The sequence below is a fragment of the Callorhinus ursinus genome, unplaced genomic scaffold (genome assembly GCF_003265705.2).
Source record: "Callorhinus ursinus isolate GAN/ISIS: 27379988/994484 unplaced genomic scaffold, GSC_fseal_2.0 scaffold13, whole genome shotgun sequence".
Lineage (NCBI taxonomy): Eukaryota > Metazoa > Chordata > Mammalia > Carnivora > Otariidae > Callorhinus > Callorhinus ursinus.
This window is the reverse complement of record NW_027397075.1, coordinates 5,869,176-5,889,706: the sequence shown is the minus strand read 5'-3', so window position 1 is coordinate 5,889,706 and position 20,531 is coordinate 5,869,176. Positions and strand designations below refer to the sequence as shown.

Below are 20,531 nucleotides of genomic sequence, written 5' to 3'. Positions count from 1 at the left end.
TAGTCTGTGCACCAGCTGCGCAGGCCCCCACTCCCACCTCCTGGTGCCCACAGGGTGCCCCTTTTCTAGGTGTCTTCAAGTTCACTGCTGATGCTTTTTGATGCAAAACCAAATACAACTTGATAGTCTTAACTCTCCACTTTTGCTCCCCAGGTGCACCCTGCTTCGGCTCTCACTTGATCTGTCCTGGAGATCTTTTCATTACAGCACATGGAAAGCTATCTTGTTCTTCAAAAGCACATTTAAAATATTTTTCTAAAGCAGTTGATTCAAAAGATACATTTTTTTAAATCTTAATGGAAATACAGCAAATGAAAATTCAGCCTTTCTTTTTCCCCATTCCCACTCCTACTGCATTATCAATGATGGCCACTGTTAGTTTTCCTATATATTTCTCCAGAATTATTACTATGCTTGTACTCTCATGAGTGTGCATGTGTAACTGCTTTTTAAAAAAAGAAATCAGGTCATCTCATACGGACATGTCATAATTTCCCGAATCACTTCTGTGTAGTTGGACCTTTAGATTGTTTGAAAAAAGTATTTTAACTCGTCTAAGCAATGGAAAGAAGAATGATCTTTGATGTAAATTCTGGCCCGTGTCTTTGATTATGTCGTGTAGATAAATCCTGGGAGTGAGCTATCTGGGTCAGAGGATGTGGATGTTTGTAGGGACTGTGGGACACAGCCTCATGGCTTCCCTGGTATATTATACCGCCTCTCTTCCCAGCCATCCACAGGAAAATGACACTCACCCTCACAGCAGGGCCACACTCAGCCCCAGCCCAGGGAGTGCCTTGTTATTTTGAAACCGAGGTTTTCTCAGGTTGGCGGTAGACAGGTTTCTCCCTATTGGGTTTGAAGGAATCTCTCAATAGCAACTTCCTAGCAAAAACTGCTTGCGGAGCCCATTGTAACTGCTTAGCTCCACACACCTTGTCAGGGCTCAGGTGGGGTGGTTCTCCGTCCGGGCTGTCATATGTGGGGTGAGAGATAGCCCTTGGGCTGGTGGGACAGATTCTGTGTTGGTGTCAAGGATAACAGAACACCCTGCTTCTCTCGATAATTACCACATTATTCGTACAGTGCACAGTTCCTGGGAACTTCCCACCTGCCAGGCCCTCTTGTGCATACCCTACAGGCAGCAGGTTTTGTGTTCGGGACGACCCTCTGAGGTGTGGGACTGTCCTACCTGTTCTACACGTGAGGACAGTGTGGCACAGAGCAGCCCAGTGACTGGCTCCTGGCCACAGGGCCGGGAACCCGTGGAGCGGGGCTTGACCCTGACCTGTGTGCCCCCAGAGCCGAGCCTCCGGAACCATGGCCTTCTCCTGCTGCAGAGGGAGTTACCTTCTGTGTCTCCAGCCCCCTGGAAAGGGTTCAAGTCGTAGCTTCTTCCACCTTGTAGCTGGTTTTCCCTGTGTTTGCTGCAGGTTTATAGCAGCAGAGTTGCTTTGAAGTTGGACAGACCTGAATTCAGATCCAGTTCCTGCATGTGTGGCCTTGGGCAAGGTCTCAGCCTCCCTGAGCCTGTTTCCTCATCTGTGAAGTGTGTGTGTGTGTGTGTGTGTGTGTGTGTGTGTGTGTGTGTGTGTGTTGGGGGGCTTGTTAGGGAAATTGATGAACATGATAAATGCTCTTGCCCTCACAAGCCCACACCCTCCCCTGTTGCCCTTGGTCTGCCCTGTTTCCATCGGCATCCTTCCATTCGATCAGAAGCTCCTTCCCTGGACGTAGCGTCACACCGTTCCTGGGGCAGTTGCTAGTGCTGACCATTTTGCGAGCTGCCTTACATAGAACCGGCCATCCTGCAGGGCAGTGCAGTTTCTGTTACCCAATCGCGTTCTCGCGGGGCTCTTCTGAGTCAGCGGCAGCAGCTGTGTTCTGCCTTAAATTGCTCATGCATCACGAGGCGGGAAGGATAGAGCCGTGTGGGGGCAGACGTTGGCCTTTTGTGTTTACGTACTAGGTGTGTCTGTGTGTGTGATGTTCATCATGGTGACAGTGGGTATTTTTTCCACTGCTCATTTGATATCTCGCATCTCACATCCTAATTAGGCCTTTATAGCTCCAAAATTACATGATTTTACAGGCCTGCTATTATCTCAATAGGATTAACAGCCCGTTCTCCGTGAAGATAATTGAGATCCCTCATGGTGGCATATTTTTATTACCATAACACCGTCTCTAAGCCATCCTTCCACAAAATCTCTTACTGTTTCCCAGTAACTGCTTTTTCACCTCATTCTGAACAGGAAATGTTCAGGGATCTTTGAGAGGCAGAATTCTTAGGTGATTGTGCAAACCATGGTAACCAAGATGCTTTTCTCTCTCCTTCCCCCTCTCCCGATGGCAGGTGCCTGGAGATTTGAGTCAAACATCCGAAGACCAGAGTTTGTCGGATTTTGAAATGTAAGTCCACGGCATCTGCTCATGAGGGGCCCTTTAGAAATAGGACTCTGTTGTTGGGCTTGTGTCCCCAGAAGACCACAGGCGGAAACTAAAATCCCTGTTGAAATCTGCGCAGGCCAATTTGGTTATCTTGGAGGTGAGAAGTTGTTCGCCTGCAGCCCGAGTCTGGCCTTCAAATGTGTTTAATTTCTGTTCCTGGGTATCGGAAAACAATTAATTTTTTTTGGCCGACATTTAGGATTTGGAAGCTATCACATAAGAAAGTAAGTTTCATTTTAAAAATTAAAAAAAAAAAAAGGCTCCGATCCCTACCAGGCCACAGAGGGAGCTGAGTCATGGCTGTGTCCCTCACACATGGCCGGTGCTCTTCTGCTGATCACGGTCGTCTGTCTGTGTCCGTGTTCCACCCACCACCACCCCCAGTGCCTGACTCTGGCCTGCTGCTCTCATTTCATTAGCTGAGTGTCTCCTGGAGGAATATGAGTTTATAAACCCTGAAGTTACCGGAAACCATAGTGGTTCAGGGCATGGGTCTGATTGGTTACTGGATGTGATTCTGTCTGGTGCCTCTGACAGTAAACTCCTGAAGCACTTAGTTGGTCTTCAGACTATTTCAGATCAGGTTGCCTTGGGGTTTGGACAGGTAATCCCCTTGGGTTGGTAAAGACAGTGGAGTGGGTCCCAGGTTAGGGCCCCGCAGGGCCTCCCTCTGCTCTCATTCAGTTGTCCCGAACAGAAGGTGGCCCAGCCTCCCTGACAGCAAGTGTCATCTGGGCAAAGCCCGCCTCTGGAGGGCTAGGGTGAGGGCATCAGAAAGAGCATTTATCAGAGCCAGGCTGACCCTCCCTGCTGTCCCAGCTACAGGATGCACACTGCTATGACCTTGGGCAGGCCTCTAGACCTTGCTGGGCCCGAGTTCCTCATTCATACGGTGAAGGTCACGCTGCCAACCTCACAGGGCAGTGGTGGCAATGACAGGGAGGTGATGAAAAATGCAGAGGGTTCAGGAGGCCGCTCAGTGCTTGGGGTGGCTGTTAGGCTGGTGTAGGGTGAGGGGGTCAACGTGAGGCGAAGCCATGAGGGTTGGATATCGGAGGTGAGCTTGCCCCCTGTGGGCCTATGGGGGGAGTGGGGGGTACAGTGTGAAGAGGGTTATGGGGTGGCGGCCTGGTGGGGAGCAAGGGTTAGGACAAGCTGGGCAGAGAGGTGAGCGCTGTAGAGGAGAGGTTTCAGAGACCGTTGTGAGGCAGAAGGCTCACCATTACAGCAGAAAGCAATCAGGCACTTCCTGGGGTGGGGGTGGTCATGCCAGGTCCTTGATGGAGGGCATGAATAAGCCTTAGCCCCTGCCCTCAAGCAGCCACTGCCTGGTCCGGCTCCATCATCTCTGTCCCAGAGATTTGCAGCCCCCTCCTTTGGGTTTGTGCATCTCCACTAAAGCTGGAGGGAAGTACCATTTTCCTCTCTCAAGATGGAGGCCCAAATCCCTCATGTAGTTTGCACAGAAGGCCCTTCCTTGCTGACCTCTGGTTTCATCCTCAGCCCTCCCCTGTGTTCTCCCTGCACACAGCCCCCCTGGCCACTGTGACTCCTCTAACTCACCTGGTCTTCCCTGCTCGGGATCATTACTTCCAGACTGTTTCCTCTGTGCCAGGCATTGTTCTCACCCACTGAGTCCCTTTGACAACCCCGTGACATGGGTATCGTCCTCCAGAGAACACACTGAAGGCAGGGTTCAAACCTAGGCAGTCTTCATCTGGGCTCTGCCCTTCACAGATGTTAATCTCCCTGCCTGAAGCACCTTTCCAGCCTCAGCCTACCCTCCCCAACTTGGCTCACTCCTAGTACTCCCCAGAGCTCCTCCCAAAGACCGTTTCCTTAGCCTCTGTGATGCCTCAGCCCTGCACCCCCGCCCCCACCCTCTCCAGTGCCTTTCACTGTCCTGAGATCCAATATTCCTTGGTGGCACCAACAACACTGATAACTAAATAATGTCTTTTAACAATTGGAAATATCTATGTACCTAACAACCGAGCCCCAAAACTTAGCATGTGAAAACTGACAGAAATGAAGGAAGAAATAGGTAGCTCTGCAAGTAATAGTTGGAAACTTCAATACCCCACTTGCCACGTTGGGTAGAACAACTAGAGAGAAGACCAGCGAGGAAACAGAGGACTCGAACAATCTGTAAACCAGTTAGAGCCGACAGGCATCCGTAGATCCCTCAGCAGAGTACACTTTCTTCTTAAGTATACTGGAGCATTCTCTAGGCTAGACCATACGTTAGGCCACAATACAAATCTCTGTAAACTTAAAAACATGGAAATTACACAAAGCATCTTCTTGGGGCTTAGTGGAATAATCGTTAAGGGAGTTGTCTCTCTCCCACTCCCTGAGGGCGGGGACTGTGTCGGCTTGCTTCCTTGCTCTGTCTCTGGGATCTAGAGCAGTGACTGACATGTAGTAGGCTCTCAGTAAGTGCTTGCTTTGTGCATGAAGAAACAAAAGAGTGAACAAATGAATTAATATCTGGGAGAGAGATGGTCGTGTAAATAATTCCCTTAAGATTTTATTTGGGAGAGAGAGAGAGTGCATGAGCAGGGGCAGAGGGAGAAGCAGACTCCCCGCTGAGTAGGGAGCCCAATGCGGGACTCGATCCCAGGACCCTGAGATCATGACGTGAGCTGAAGGCAGATGCTTAACTGATTGAGCCACCCAGGCGCTCCAGCAATTCTTTTTTTTTCTTTTTCTTTAAGATTTTTAAAATATATTGATTTGAGAGAGGGAAAGAGTACGAGAACAGGACCAGAGGGGAGGGTCAGAGGGAGAGGGAGAAGCCGATTCCTTGCTTTGCCCCTCATTTTTTTTTTTTTTTAAGATTATTTATTTTAGAGAAAGAGAGAACACAAATAGGTGAGGCAGAGGGAGAGGGAGAGAATCTCAAGCAGACTGCACTGAGTCTGGGGCCTGATGCAGGGCTTGATCCCACAACCCTGAGGTCATGACCTGAGCTGAAACCAAGAGTCGGACGCTTAACAAACTGTGCCACCCGGGCGCCCCACTCATGTAAACAATTCTAACACTGTATGGGAAATGCTCTGAAAGGGAGAAATGCCTAAGCCAGCTGGGGGTGTCTGGCCCTTACCAATCAGGAAGGTTAATGAAAAGCAGATTGTTCGGTACATTTCTACACTGCACCCACCCCTTTGACAGAAATGAAAGGGGAGCACTTAGGCCCTAGTGCAATGGGAGACCTTTACAGGAGGAATGCCATTAGATGTACAAACCAACTTGATGGCTCAGAATTACAGTTTTTACTTGGAGCTCTGAGGAAGTGATGAATTATTTTGCCCCATGAAGGAGGCCAGCACCTCATCTCAGAGCTTAGAAGAAATGCTGCTTCAGGAGAGAACCATTTTTTTGTGAAACTAAACTGCTCTCCACTATAGAGATTGGGAGGCCACTGAGTCATGGGATCTTCCACCATTGTCTCAAATTGTGTTCTAAGCACAGGAGGCTGGCACATGGCTATGAGCTGCTCTTGAGAGAGGAGGGAAGTTCAGGAGAAAGCATTTAGCCCTGGGACGACTCTTAAGTAGAGGCCAGGACTGGAACCTCCCAGCCCTTCCAGAATTGTGCAGTACCGTTTTGGTAACCGTCAGGATTGATCTTCAGGCATTAGCAATAGTCAGCCCGTCTGTCCGCATGCCTTGGATTCAGCCCGGTGGAAGATTGGTGGTGGTGGGTATGTGGACCCAGAGATTCACAGTTAGGTGAAAGTCACCACATAAGACAAAACTCACAGAACTCAGAGAACCAAAGGGACCCTTGAAGACCCCTTAAATATCCTGTGAGCATTAACTGCAGTACTATACGTAAAAGCACGCAGGCCTACGTTGTAGGTACTCAGTAAATGATTTGCACTTGAATTTAAATCTTGGTTTATTGAAGCCAAACACAGGGTTTTGAAAGTTGCAAAGAGGGGTGTTTGTGCCTGCCTTCCTGGTTTCCCCTTTCCCACCCCAAATAGCTGTTGCTTGCCTAGCCATGGACGTTGGCCTCCTGAGCATTTTTGTGGAATCTGATCTTAAAATGGGTGCCAGGGTCTAGAGCGAGCACAGCAAGGAGGCGGCATGACTTCTCTGGGTGCTCCAGGTACCCCGTGGTCATCAGTGCACATGAGCCTCCGTAGCTGCCTGGGGGCTTCCAATTATCAACCCCTTTTTCAGATGAGGAAACAGGTTTAGATAAATTCTGAGTCACGGTGACTCATTTGTAAGAATGGAAGTGCAGCCCTTTCTCATTCCAAAGTACAAACTGTGTATATAAAGAACAAACACACATGGATTAAGGTAGGTCCTTTCAGAATAATGCTGGGGGCTTAGGTGAGCAGGCTCACACTGGCCCCGGGGCTTACTCCTGTGTGCGACAGATGTTGTCACCGATTGCTTGTGTGTAATGCCTCTTAGAGAAGATGATTTCCTCTCTTTTTCTTGGTAAATTAAAATGACTAATTTTGAACTTTCTTTTTGGTCAGATCAAACCGGGCACTGATCAACGTCTGGATCCCGTCGGTGTTTCTCCGGGGCAAAGCGGCCAATGCCTTTCACGTGTATCAGGTGAGCCCCTGATTTTCAGTTGGATGTCCGCACTCGGGTGGAGCAGACGGCTGTTCGTGGCGCTGTGGTTTGTCTGTCTCTTGTTGATGGAACGCTGTACTTAGGAGACCACGGCCTTCTGGCTGCCCCACCTCCCTGAGGAAGGAGTCCTTCCCTCATTCACACAGGAGGGACTGGGGTGGAGCTTCTTCATGCCGGTCAGGCCTCATGGTGTGGCCACTGCCGATCTCAGCGCGGACTGCTGGAGCCGAGATGGAGTCTGTCGGCTTGTGTCGCAGCCATGAGGTCCAGGTGTTGGTGCGGCCTTGGGCGTGGTTGAACCTGTGGCCACAGATCTGCCGCCTGGATCCCCTGCTCAGGTGTCCTGTTCGGGCTGGTGCTCTCTGCAGCTTGATGGATGGCACTCAGCCTGTCTGGGAGGTTTCAGCGTTTCTCCCAGGCCTGTCTTGGATCAGGAACCCATTTCTGACCCGCCAGGCTGGGTGATGCACTTCTGTGATTGGCCAGGCTCGGGCGTGACCACTGCTGGCCCAGGAGTGTGCCGGAGAGAGGGGAGAGCAGTTCTGCGAACGAAAACCAGACTCCTCTCCTCAAAAGAATGGGCAGCAGTTACTTGACAAAGCCAACACTGCATGTGTCTCTTCTTCCTCCCTGGGAAGGGTCGCTCCCTGGCTGGGGTTTGAGTGTTAAGGACCGTGGGGTCTTTGTCTGCTTTGGGGACCCGGGACCCCAGTTTTCCATCTTTTCTCTGATTTTCCAATGCCTCTTTCAGCCTTGCCTTCTTACCATCTTTTTTGTCGTCATTTTTCTTTGTTTTGTTTATCTTGGATCCTGATCTCCAGCTGTTGATGTTCACCTGTCCTGGACTGCTTTGTTTTCAAGTCTGACTCTTAGCTGCCTCCTGGGTCTGTCATCTTGTACCACAACAACTTTCATTAGGTTTTGTTCTTACTCCCTGTCAGCTCTGTGAAAAGCCTTGAGTTTTGCTGCCCCCCCCAACTTTTTTTTTTTCAGTAGGGAGTTGACCATTGAAGACGTCTTCTCAGGTATTAAGATGTTTTCCTAGAGCCTGGGGTGGTGAAAAAAGGACAGTGAACTTGAAAATAGGAGCCCTGGTTTCAATTTCGTAACCTTAAGCGAGTCTCTGTTTCCTCATCTGTAAGATAGAAACAGTCCTACCACGTACCTTGCAAGGCTCTTGTCAGCTCGAGGAGCGGCCGGTGCCCTGTGCACACTCTGTATTCGCGTCTTCGTACTTCTCATCTTCCCAAATGCTCGCCCTGTGTGGTCTTCGGTGGCAGGCCTGGTGGCAGGTGTGTGTTTTATAGGAATGGGTATCGGCATCTTAATATCTCGTGGACAGATGAGCTAGGGTTTGGCACAGCAGCTTGTGACTTTAGTCACAGAGAGTGACTTTAGTTTACTTGTTCGTCTGGGCAACGGCAGTTAGTAAGTAGGTTTGTAAGTGTTGGGGAATCTGAGTGTTCATGATGCTCTCTGCTTGGGCTTGAGAAGAATCAGACAGGACAGATTTCTGCATGTCTCCTTCGTTCTCCTTCTCGTCTTATGCCAAACCAACCAAAATCCCTCTTAACTTGAGTGTCCGAGTTCTGCTTTGTGGTCATTGGAAAGCTGAGTGGTGTTGCCCGGAAGATGGAAAAAGTGAAGCCGACAGCTTTATTTTAGAGCGAAATTAAAATGTGATCTCACTTGAGAGGTTTCCTTGACCTTTCATTTCTGACTCTCCCCTCCCCCAACCCAGGATGCGATCTGGCAGGTTGTGACGTCTAGAAGTCAGTTATGAAATGAGACGGACACGGCCCATGTGCTGTTGCCTGGGAGACAGTTGGCATGGTGATCACGGTGGCATCTGTGCACCTCTGTCCCTGTCCTTCATGGCTTCAGAGCTTTCCTGGGTGTGGTCCAGTAGGTGCCTGGAGGATGTGGCCCAGAGTCACCCACATCAGCCAGAGCAGCTTCAGCTCACACTGTGAGTGCTCCAACATCTTTCTCGGTGTTGCACCTCTGGAGGGCAGCTCTCTCCTTTTCATTAACCGTGCTTCTGGTCGGTCCCTCAAGAGCAAAATCTGAGCATGTGTTTGGAAACATTGGAGAAAGCTTTTGTTTTACAGTGTTTTTATCATAAACAATATCAGATAGAAGGTGACTCACTTAAAATGCTGGTACCATTAGACGTTATTTTTCTTTGTTTAAACAAATGCATTCTATATATTTCCCCAAAAGATTTGAGATAATTTCTAGAGAAACTCCTGTAAAAGAATGATAAAACAGAAGTAAAAAGTCAAATAACAGGGTCCGGGAAAATATAACCTAGGAGAACTTGAATTAAGGAAACTGAAAATCACACGTATCTGTCATGAGCTCCTGTATGACTGTTCTCATTGGTTTGTGAATTTCCTATGGGCTTCCTGGCAGCCAGGGTGAAAATGGAAATGTGGCTCTTTTGGATAATACCATGGCTAATGAGAAGAAAACACGTCAGCTCCTCAAAGGGAGCTCCAAGAGAAATTTCCACACAGGGCTTTAGATTAGGCAATATTGAGGGATGTAGGAGGCAATCCCTCATTACATCCCTGTGACAAATTGCTGTCATGCTTCATCAGATCGCCCTCAAAGGAAGCCAAGGGCCTAACCTCCAAATGGAAAGAGTTCATTGGAAGAGCCAAGGGGAAAGACTCCGCACATGTAGTTACCTCAGTAGATCTGGGCTTCCCAGTACAACAGCCACTAGCTACATGTAGCCATTTAAACTTACAGGAACTAAAATGTAATGAAATTAAAAGGGCAGTTCCTGAAGCCCACTGGCCACATTTTATGTCTTTAACAGCCACAGGCAGCTAGAGGCCACCGTGCGGGGCAGCACAGACACGGCACATTTCCGTCGCGGCAGAAAGTTCTCTGGGCCGGTGGGCAGCTAGAACAGTGTCTCCGGGAGTGTGGGACAGCAGGCCACTCTGTGTGTCAGGTCAGGTTTTAGAAAGACAGAGGCTGGACATGGCTACCAACTCCTGCAGGGAGGAAGCCACTCATTTTTCAGCTCTTCCCTGGCTTGGGGTTACCGGGCAGGGGGCTCAGGGAGACCCCGAGTGTGGCCCCTGTGCTGCCCGCACCCTCAAATCTTGCTATTCAGCAGAGACAGGGATGCTCCGGAGGAGCGCCTTGGCAGGAGCTGACTTAAGCTTGATCATGCACGTTGTTTTGTTTTCATTGTGTTTATTTATACATTTGCCTTCTAGTTATGGCACAGAATCCCGTTTTCCATCCACCATGGTGATGCATTGATGCATGTTCCTTTTAAAATAAAGTTAAGAAAGAAAGTCCAGTTAAAACAATAACAACAACAACACTAAGTAAACGATCATGCAAACAGCAAGAGTTTGGGACAGCATTATGTGACTAGTAACATTCGGGAAACTTCGCTGGGCAGAGGGAACAGACAGCAAATGGTAGCTCAGTAACTATGATAGTCCCACCGGGAAGCCACAGCGGCCGCTGCCTCTGGCTGGTCTGTGTGCATTCTGTTCAGTAGCTCACTCAGCCCTCACAACCGCCCTGTGAACAAACTCTTCTTATCCCCATCTTATTGATGAGACAACAGAGGCACCAAGAAGCCTCTCATTCAGTAACACGTTTTTAGCCCAAGTAGTATTTTCTCCCAAGGTACCAGTTGGCAGAGGTTCTGAGAAGGAGGGTGGAGCTCGTCACATGTCTAAGAGGCGAGTGGGGGGTGGGGTGGCTTCATTCTGAAGGGAGGGGCCCGGCCTGCACCCCAGAGTTGATGGGCCGAGGGCACACCTGCAGCCCAGCCGGCTGGTTCTTGTCGAACTGCTCGGGGCCCACCGCAGGGCACAGTCTTGTGATCCACCAAGCCTTCCAGACCCCCACGTCGGGCTGAGATGCTCTTGCTCTGGATAATTATCGGAGCAGGTGCTGGTTCGTGGTGGCTGCTCGGGCCGTAGACGGGTTTCAGGGGTGCTCCTTCAGAACCGCTCCCTTGAGCAATGTCAGGGTCTGGAGAGCCTTCCCGGAGGTTTGGAGAAGGTGCTCCTGGATGCCAGGAGGAACTAAGCTAGCTTACCCGCTGCAGGCAGAGCTTGGGCTTTCACTCTTCGTATTGTGGGGTGGGGGGGGGTGCTTGGAGTTGTATTTTGCACAAGGGATTCTGGCAAGGGGTGCCGTCCCTGGGCAGGGTTGAATGCAAGTTCTTAAAAAATGACTTATGCCTTTGAGTGCTGTGGTTTCTACAATCGGCCCCCACATCCGAGATGGGGGCCAGGAAATGGCAGCATTTGAACAATTCTCAAAACACCAGTAAAATCAATGTCCAGAACTTTCCCAATTTAAGGTTTTCATCTATGAATATTTCTGATGCTTCTGGCTCCTGCTAACGCTTGGCTGCCCCCAGACACTAGCCAGGGACAAAATGATTGAATAGCAACAAATAAAATGGGAAAAACTATTTACTAACTGGTCTTGCTGGGTTTTTGTCTCTTTCTGTGTTAACACACCTTTGAACTTGTGAGCTCGATTTTCTGTCACTTCTGTGTGATAGAGTTACATTTGTGGTTAATCAATTAGTACCTGGTTTATACTACTTTGTGATTGTTTGATCTTATTTCCCAAATACTCTCACTTCCAAATAAGATTGAGGCCCACCGTTTTTAATATCCTGCTGTAGTGTGTATAAAGGGATGTTAGACCCCCTCCCCAAAACAAAAACAAAACTGCCTTATTTTTCTTAGGTAAATATTACAGCCACTACACTGGTATGAAATAATCCGTTGGTACACTTACTTTCTGAACCCTCAAATCTTCACCTTTGAAAAGAACTGTTTTAAGTAGAGCTGAAATCAGTACTCTATATGGGATTAATTTCAGCCTTTGAACTTAGCCACCGGAAACATTGGCCAGTGTACAATATTCCATCTGCACGGCCCAACTAATTAGCTCTCCTTTGTATTAAAAAGAAATGTTGCTTTGTTTCAGCAAAGCTCTTCCTTTCTCGAATACGTCCCCTTTCCTAGAGGCCACAGGGTGTCCCTTTGGCTTAAAGGAATGGCAGTGCCCTGGGAAGACCCGCCCAAAAGGAAACCATGTCCCCCGGGGCAGCCATCCTGAAGGTTTATTCCAGCGGAGCGCAGTTTCACATGTGATGCGGGGAATCCATTGTTTCTCCTGTTAATAATAGATCGCAGGGCCTAGGTGGGCTGCATGAGGCTGCAGGTGGTGGGGAGGAGGGCGACGTGCTGGGGCTTGAGGCCCCGGGCTTCTCAGCCATTCCTTTTCATCCTCTTTCCTCAGAGGCTTCCCCCGTGGGTCCTCCCGTTCTGTTACCTGCAGCTCTGTGCTTGGGCTTGCGCAGTGTGTAGCGATGCAGAGAGGGGAGGGATTCGGGACGTAGAGGAGGATGAAACAGAAACCGGCCCCACGGCTGCAGCGCTGTGGGCTCTGGGAAGCCCCTGCCCTAGCAGGGGGAGACAAGGGTGGGTTTGCAGGCAGATGTGCTTCTCTGTCGTTGGTGTCCGGTCCCTCCTGCCACACCCGTTGCGCCAGAGGCAGGCAGGAAAGGTAGTTGAGCCCTCGGATTGCCCGGTGTCCTCCCAGCCCGCGGGGTCTTCGGTGCTGTGCGGTGGGCAACCCCCGGGACCACGGGCCTTTGCTCCTGCTGTCTCTTTCCTGGAGAACTTAACACTCCACCAAGTCCAGCACCCAAGCGCCTCTGAGGTTCACAGCACGTTAGCCTCCAGCTGTTGGAGGGATGCTGAGGGCTTCTGAGAGAGCCCGATACTGGCGAAAATAGAAAGCAAAAACCAGACAGGCTGTTGTGCTCCCTTTGGACGTATATGTCGCCATTATTCTGTTACTGCTTCTATCTTCCCGAGCAGGAAAGCTATTTTTTTCTTTGACAGTATAATTCCTTTCTTCATCCCAAAGCTGTTTTACTGAGGTCCTGCTATATGCCAGGCTTAGCTGTTTATCGAGGACCTACTATTTGCATCAGAATTGTTTAAGTGAGACCCCATAAAGGCCTGAAACATTTAATGCCCAGGCCCCAGTACATGAGAGTTTGGCCAACTGGGAACTGCCTAGTTGGTGCTGGATTTAGCCTTGTTTTGGATTTAAGTTAGTTACCGAATTGGACCAGTGGCGTTACTCACACACGTATGTCTTTGGTTTCTCTTGCTGCCGGAATTCCAGCTGAAGCTAGCCTCCAGGTGGGCACGGCCCCCACCTCCCCATTCTGATGCTTCTGTTTGCTGGTCCCCAGGCTTTTCCCTCATGGGCATGTTTACATGGGGAACTGTGTCTTGGTCAAGGGCGGTGGTGGAAGTTGAATCTGAGCAATCCCAGAGGCTTGGGTGGCAGAGCCCTCAGGATGCAGCTGTCACCTCAGCCGGACCCAGCCTGATCCTCTGATGTGATCCCGGTCACGTCCAGGCCAGGGCTCCTCAAACTGGGACAACATGGGAGGGGAGCTGAGCACCCTTCTTCTGACCAGGACATTAAATCCCGAGATACACCTGCTCTTTCCTGGTTGTAGGAGAGGGGAACCGGCCCAAACTGGAGCAGAACTCAAGGGGTTCACCACTTGGAACACAACCCAAAGAAGTGTTGGAGGCAAAGAATCTGTATTACTTGTCACAAGTAAGGAGGCAGGGAGATAGTGCTCAAAGCGCTGTGTCTCGTTGGGGTTAGTGCTAGAAGCTTTTATTCAGTACATCAGGGGTGGGGGCGGGGGGCTTGATACATAAGCGATCTCCACGTTTTCTGTTACATAGGCACTTTGCTTAGGAACCTTCTTAGCACGCCAACATGCTAGCGCATATATTGTACGTTCAAAACAGTGGTGGGAGGGCGCCTGGGTGGCTCGGTTGGTTGGGCGACTGCCTTTGGCTCAGGTCGTGATCCTGGAGTCCCGGGATCGAGTCCCGCATCAGGCTCCCTGCTCGGCGGGGAGCCTGCTTCTCCCTCTGACCCTCTTCCCTCTCGTGCTCTCTATCTCTCATTCTCTCTCTCTCAAATAAATAAATAAAATATTAAAAAAAAAAAAAAAAAAACAGTGGTGGGAAACCCCACCCGTAGGAGGAGATCTTAGTGCCGCAGTGAGCTGACAGTAACTGGGGGTCATCTCGGCAGGGGGCGGGCTTGGGGGCTGCTGTTTCTGTAAAACAGACACAGTGTTTCTGCTTTTGTCCCTGTCCCTCCTCCCTCCTGCTGACAGCTTTCGGTCCTCTGAGTAACTCAGCCTGGAGCCCTAACAAAACGTAACAAAGGGTGTTCATTAGCTTGCCTAACGGAAAATACCAAGGGCAGACACGCTTGAATTTCAGGGATTCAGTGTCATGAGGACTCCGTCTCCCATCTTTTGAGGAAGTAGCTTTTCCCCTATGTTGGCTCCGTCTGTGTGCACGTACAGGCTGTTATCCCCTGAGCCCAGCGGACCCCAGTGGAGAAAACCTGTGTCTCTTCCAAGGCCAGCAACATTCCTGGGTTGGGCATTCTTGGTGAATAAAAATAACAAAAACCACAGTTTATCAAGCATGTATTGTATGCTAGAAAGAAACAGTAGCTCCCACTGAATCTTCACAATGACTCTGTGAGGTTGGAACAATTACCAACCCCATTTTATAGCTGGGGAAATGGAAACTCGCGGTGGTGTGGTCCTAGCCCTGTGTGCGGATGGCTGCGTCTGGGTGGACGGTGTGCTTTCAGGTTCTATACCTACTCCCACAACTTATCAGTAGGATTCAGGGTCTTTCCCCCAAGGACAATGAGGGTGCTCTCACCAGCAGAAGGGGGACCGGTGCCTGCACACGTCCTTGGAAACCTTCAGGTTGTACCCAGCCCGGGCTTGCCTCCAGAGCCAGTTGGGTGGAAGACAACTTTGTCCCAAAGTTTCTCCACCACAGCACATTTGACCTTGTGGATGGGATAATTCTTTGTAGGGGGGCTCACCTGTGCATTGAAGGCTGTTGAGCAGTGTTCCTGGCCACTGCCCAGTTACCACCCATACTGTCTGTCCGGCTGTGACTACCCAAGAGCTCTCCCGACGGTGCCAAATATCCCCTGGGGGCATCATTGCTCCAGGTTGGAAACTGCTGCTCTACATGGATTCATCAAAAGCTGTTACGGTTTTATGTTGTTGAACATAAATGGGATCCTAGGATACATGCCTTCCTCCTGAGCACACAGATCTCTTCCTTCCTCTTTTTAAACTTCTACACGTTCTTTCCTAGAATGAGGGAACCATTACTTAGTATTCTGGTGATGGACATTTAGATTTTCTTTTCCTGGCCATTGCATACAAAGCTGCCAGATTGTTCTAATACAGATCCCTTTGTACGTAGTGTAGACATGTCTCGAGGATAAATAGCTAGAAGTGAATTTGCTGAGGGGGAGAATGTACACATTTTTTATTGTAATAGACCTCACTGCATTGCTCGTCCCAAGGCTGAACCAATTTTCAGTCACACCAACAAGGTGAAAGAATATTTTGTCCCCATGGCCTTGCCATCATTGGGTATTATTATCAGTATTGAAAATTTCACCATTCTGATAGAGGGAAAAGAATTACATTTCCTTGCTATTTGAATTTGCCTTTTTCTTACTGCTCGGGAGGGTGAGCACAGGTCTGTGCTTTAATTTGCCCTTTGTATTTTGTGTGTGTGTGAATTGTCTGTTGGTGCCTTTCCCTACTGTTTTATGGCATCGTTCATTACTTTATTACCCAGGTGTAAGAGTGCTTTGGATAGTAATCCTTCGTACTATACGTTTCAGTCTCTGGCTTGTCTTTTAGCTTGATTTATGAGAATTACTGAGTGTTCTTCTGTTACCTGGCCTTCAAAGCTTGAGAAGCGAGGAGTTTCTTGGTTGACCTGCTGGAGTGTAGTATACCTTATTCTGTTTGTTGTTACCGTAGTCCTGAGATCTTATAGATGTCTTTGCCCACCTCTAAAATGGAAAGAATTTGTTCACAATGGTGAGTAAATAATTCATCCAGGGTCTCAGAATAAAAGCATCGAGCTAGGTTCACTACTGGTCTCTCCACCCCGAGTCTAGGGTTTTTATCGGGACTCCCAGACTGCTTCCAGAGGACAGAATGGAGACCAGTCAGTGGAAATTGGAGAGAAGTAGATTTTGGTTCATTTATTAATCCCTCCAGCTGTCTGTTCATCTGTCTATCTATCCAGCCATCCTGCAGTGGGCTGGGTGCTGGGGATATTGTGAATGATGGAGACATAGTCTTGGTTGTTGACTTATTGATATAAGGAAGATTGAATGTGGAGAGCTGATCAAAGGCAGAGTGGTCTTATCAAGTACTGATCTTGACAAACCCCTGCCCCCTGCCACATTTGACCTTGTTCTATGTGGGAGGGGCCAGATGACCTCTCAGGCCCCTTTCCAAGTTTATAAGAACTTAACTGACATATATTTCTGGTCTACATGGGCAAAAAGGACTTTTTTTGGGGCGGGGGGATTTTATAGTCACAGCATGAAAAGTGGATACACAGTTACTCATCCATCTTGAGACTGACCCTCGTGCAAGAAGCAGCCAACATAGTGTCTGCCTCCAACCTTGTATTTCTTGGAGGAAGCTTCATCTGGGCTCCTCACGGCCAGCAGAGTTAGGACGAGAGACTGAGACTTGCCCCTAGAGCAGGGTGCTGCAGGGCAGGCGTGTGCCAAAGCCCCATTCCACGCCATGGGGGCTTAGCTGAAGCCAGGGGCCTAGGCTCAAGCCAGGTTCTCATGTGGTCCTCCTGGCCATGACTGCCATGTTTATATCTCTAGTCTGGACCTTGCCACTGAAGTCTAGACCCAGGCCCCCAGTGGAGGCTCTGACCTGCAGCTCTGGGAGGCACTGCTGCTCACCTGAACACCTGTTGTTCACCTGCTAGAGGGTCGGCTGCATGAAGCCACAGTTGTGTGTCATTTTGCTTGCTGTTGTTATCTCCAGTGCTTCGGAATAGGGGAGTAGGCTCATTACACGACGGATGGATGGCTGGATGGATGATGGATGGATGATGGATGGATGATGGATGGATGATGGATGGATGATGGATGGATGGATCAACGAACCATCCTGACTCTGGTTCTCCACCCAAAGTAATATTCTGCTAGGCCCCTCTCATCAGAGTTCTCACTGTGGAGAACACTGTTGGTTTACTCTTCCCTAAACTCCTTGGTCCTCCTGGATGATTTCTCTTGTCATTTATCTCGGCCCTGCCTCAGTTTTCTCGCTTATTGAGACCACTTTCCTCCATGTTGATAACTGGCCCAGCCCTGGTTCAGGAAGTTTTATCTGCCCCAGGTAATATGCTGTTTTACAGTGAAGTAGTGGTTTAGTTCTCTAGAGTTTGGCAGTCGAGGATGGCCTACACCTCCCCCTGTGATCCCCAGACTTTCCCATAATCACCCATACACACTCAGGGCCCCTGTTCTAGCACCTGCTCCAGCACTTTAGGTACTGAGAGTAAGAGTTCAGGATTGGCAAGAGAGGGCATGAAGCCCTTCATAAAGAAGGTCAGACAATAAGGATTCATTGAATTCTTGTGAGTCAGGCACTGTGCTAGGTCTGTGAACATTGTGGACGTGATACCACCCTCTCCCCCCACCCACTGGAGTTTATAGTTTTACCAGAAAAGAGACCTTAAACCTGTCAATGTACATAAAACACAGAGATAAATATATCATTACAAACTGTGGATGTGCTGTGAACAAATACTACACAGCGTTCCAGAGATTATCAAAGGGGCCCAATTAAACTGGAGGTAAGAATGGGATTCTTTGAGAACATCTGCTCATTCCTGAGGGACAGTTTGGAGTTAATGAAGTAAACAGAAGAGGAACAGTCCAGGCTGAGGGAATTTCCTTGAGGCAGGAAAGAGCTTGGTGCCTTAGAGGAGCTGGAAGGCTGGTATGGTTGCGGTGGAGTGAGAGAGGGGGAGAGAAGGCAGAGAGGCTCGGGGTGCTACAGCCAGCTGGGTCTTCCAGGGCTTTCTAGTGAAGCCTGCCTGCCTGCTTGCTTGCCTAGCCACCCACTGCCCCATCCATCCAGCTGCCCACCCACGCATCAAATCCAGCCAGCCATCCACCCGTCCGCCCACTCATCCAGCCCCCCACCTGCCCACCTGATCACTATTGCAGGAGCCCAGGTAAGAGGGAATGGTAGTGGAGACATGCAGAATGGCCATGGAGAGCAGAATAGGTGATGTGTTGGAGGTGTGAGTTCATCAGGGTTTCAGGCACCTGGGAGAGTTAGCAGTTCAGATGTGGACTCTAGAGTCAGTCCAAGTGTAAATCCCCCATCCGCCTCTTAGTCTCTAGTTGGATGACCTTTTATGGTGGGGTCTTTATCATTCTCAGTGTTCTCACCTTCAGGAATGTTATTTCCTTCATAAGGTTGTTGAGAGCTTTAAATGAACACGTCTCTAAAGTACTTAGCCCGTTGCTTAGCCTACTCGGTCAATGGGAGGGACCCAGAGAGTGCAGCCATTCTTACCATTTGCTCAACCAAACAAGTGTGCACCTCTGGCACACACCTGTGCCTGGGATTTGAAATGAATGTATGTGGTGTGAGTCTTCACACCCACATGTAGGCACACGGTGGCCCACAGCCTTAGAAATCTGTTCCTCTCCGGCAGGAATCCAGAACCCGATCACCCTCTCCTTCATTCCACCTGGTTGAGCCTTTGAACACAGGGTCTGCTGGTCCCTATTTTGCTGAGACTAGAACACCCGAACTGGAGCTTCTAAACAGGGGGATGCTGCGCTGCACGCGCCTCATTGGGAAATGGCATGGTGGTGCTTCTCTCCCTGCCCGCCTCCCATGCACACACTGAGGTTGAAGGGAGGTAGTGTGGGGAAAACAGTTGATGAGCAATTAGGCAGCTGCTCAAATGTCAGCTATCATGATTTATGTTTATGTGATGAATATTTTCCCAGGACCTAGGGCACGGGAATAATAACTCTTTTATTTCTGTGTTTAAAAAAATAACTCGGGGCGGGGTGGAAAGCCCAAGTCTGTGCATTGGTGAGTAAATGCCTTTCCTGGCAGAGGTGAGCCCTCTTAGGATCTGCAGGACTTGAATTGGGCTGGTGTGGGAGGGCTCTCACATCGCCGCAAGTGTTCACCTGCACGGATGCCCCCATGACGCGGGGACTGTTGGTTTTTCCATGAGCTGGGCTTTCAGTAGCCTTGGGCCCAGAATGAAGTAGGAAGTGGGGGGGGCTTCTGCTTTAAGCTTCGGATTTTTTTCCCCTACCCCTTGCAGATACAGAAAAGCATTTTGAATCCAACCTTTAAAGGTTATCTCCTTGTGGCGCCGGCAGACTCATCCCAAGAGACTGTGAATCCCAGCTCCTTGCCAGACTTGCCCGCGGAGTGAAATTCTGTCAGACCGCCCTGGCTGTTGGAGCGGGAAAGCAGACATGCAAGCTGGCGGCCGCATGGAGGCTGCTCTTCAGCGACAGTGGAGAGAGGACTGTGTGACAAGTGTGTAGCGCGCGGATGGCGGTCTCAGGAAGTCTTGAAGGACGGTGTTAGGACTGTGAGCACAGCATGGTGGAGATGGGGAGCAGGAATCTGGCCTCTGGGGTTATGTTGCCGTTTGTCCTCTGTGGCCCAGATGACAGGAGGCCGGTCTGGAGGCAGAGGGCCCACAGAAGATTGACAGGGAGGTGAGCTTCTGACACCTCAGTTGCCAGAATCCTGGAAAGGAAAACAAGCTGCACTTGGCAGCATGTGATTGAGAGGAAGCCACATGCTAGACCACGGAAGTCAATGAGCCATGTTACCAAGTCTGCCCCTCCCCTGACTGCTTTTACTTTAATCTATTTATGAAACACTAAGTATGAGAAACGTACATAAGGCCACTGTGAATAGTAAGCACTGGTACCTACTAAGCCTTTCCCATACAGAGTTCTGATCTGAGAACAAGCATTTTCACCCCTGTTGACAGATGGGGACATTGAGGTCAGAGAAGTGAACTGCCTAAGGTAGCACAGCTGGTGGGTATCAGGAGTACACTGCAAACCTGGGTCTAAATGACCCTCCAGCTCTGTGTTTTTTTCGGAGAAGAATGCTCTATTCTTGTTAACTGAGTTTCCCGAACAAAGAGGGAGAATGTGAAATGAAGAAAATGACAATGAGGATAGTGGTGATGGTGTTAGGATAGTTGGTGGCTGATGATGTGATGATGGTGGTTGATTGTTGGTAGTGAAGGTTGGTGAGGATGATGACCGTTGGTGAAGAGGGTGGTTGATGGTTGGTGAGGAGGATGGTTGTTGGTAAGAATGGTGGTTGTGAGGTGGGTGGTGATGGTTGGCGAGGATGGAGGATGATGGTAGTTGGTGAGGATGGTGGTTGTGAGGAGAGGAGGAGATGGTAGTTGGTGAGTTGGGGGAACATGGCTGGTGAGTAGGGGGAGGATGGTTGGTGAGTTGGAAGATGGGTGGTTGGTGAGGGTGGTGGTTGGT

General features: G+C 49.6%; 1 protein-coding gene across 3 annotated transcripts in view; it reads left to right on the top strand.

Annotated features, from left to right (window-relative positions):
* Positions 1-20,531, top strand: part of SNX29 (sorting nexin 29) — a 510,437-nt gene that overhangs the window by 353,975 nt on the left and 135,931 nt on the right. For all 3 annotated transcript variants that reach the window (XM_025855499.2, XM_073899502.1, XM_073899503.1), the window contains 2 exons: positions 2,357-2,412; positions 6,950-7,031. In XM_025855499.2, coding sequence (XP_025711284.1) covers positions 2,357-2,412; positions 6,950-7,031 — 138 coding nt within the window. The remainder of the gene's footprint in view (positions 1-2,356; positions 2,413-6,949; positions 7,032-20,531) is intronic.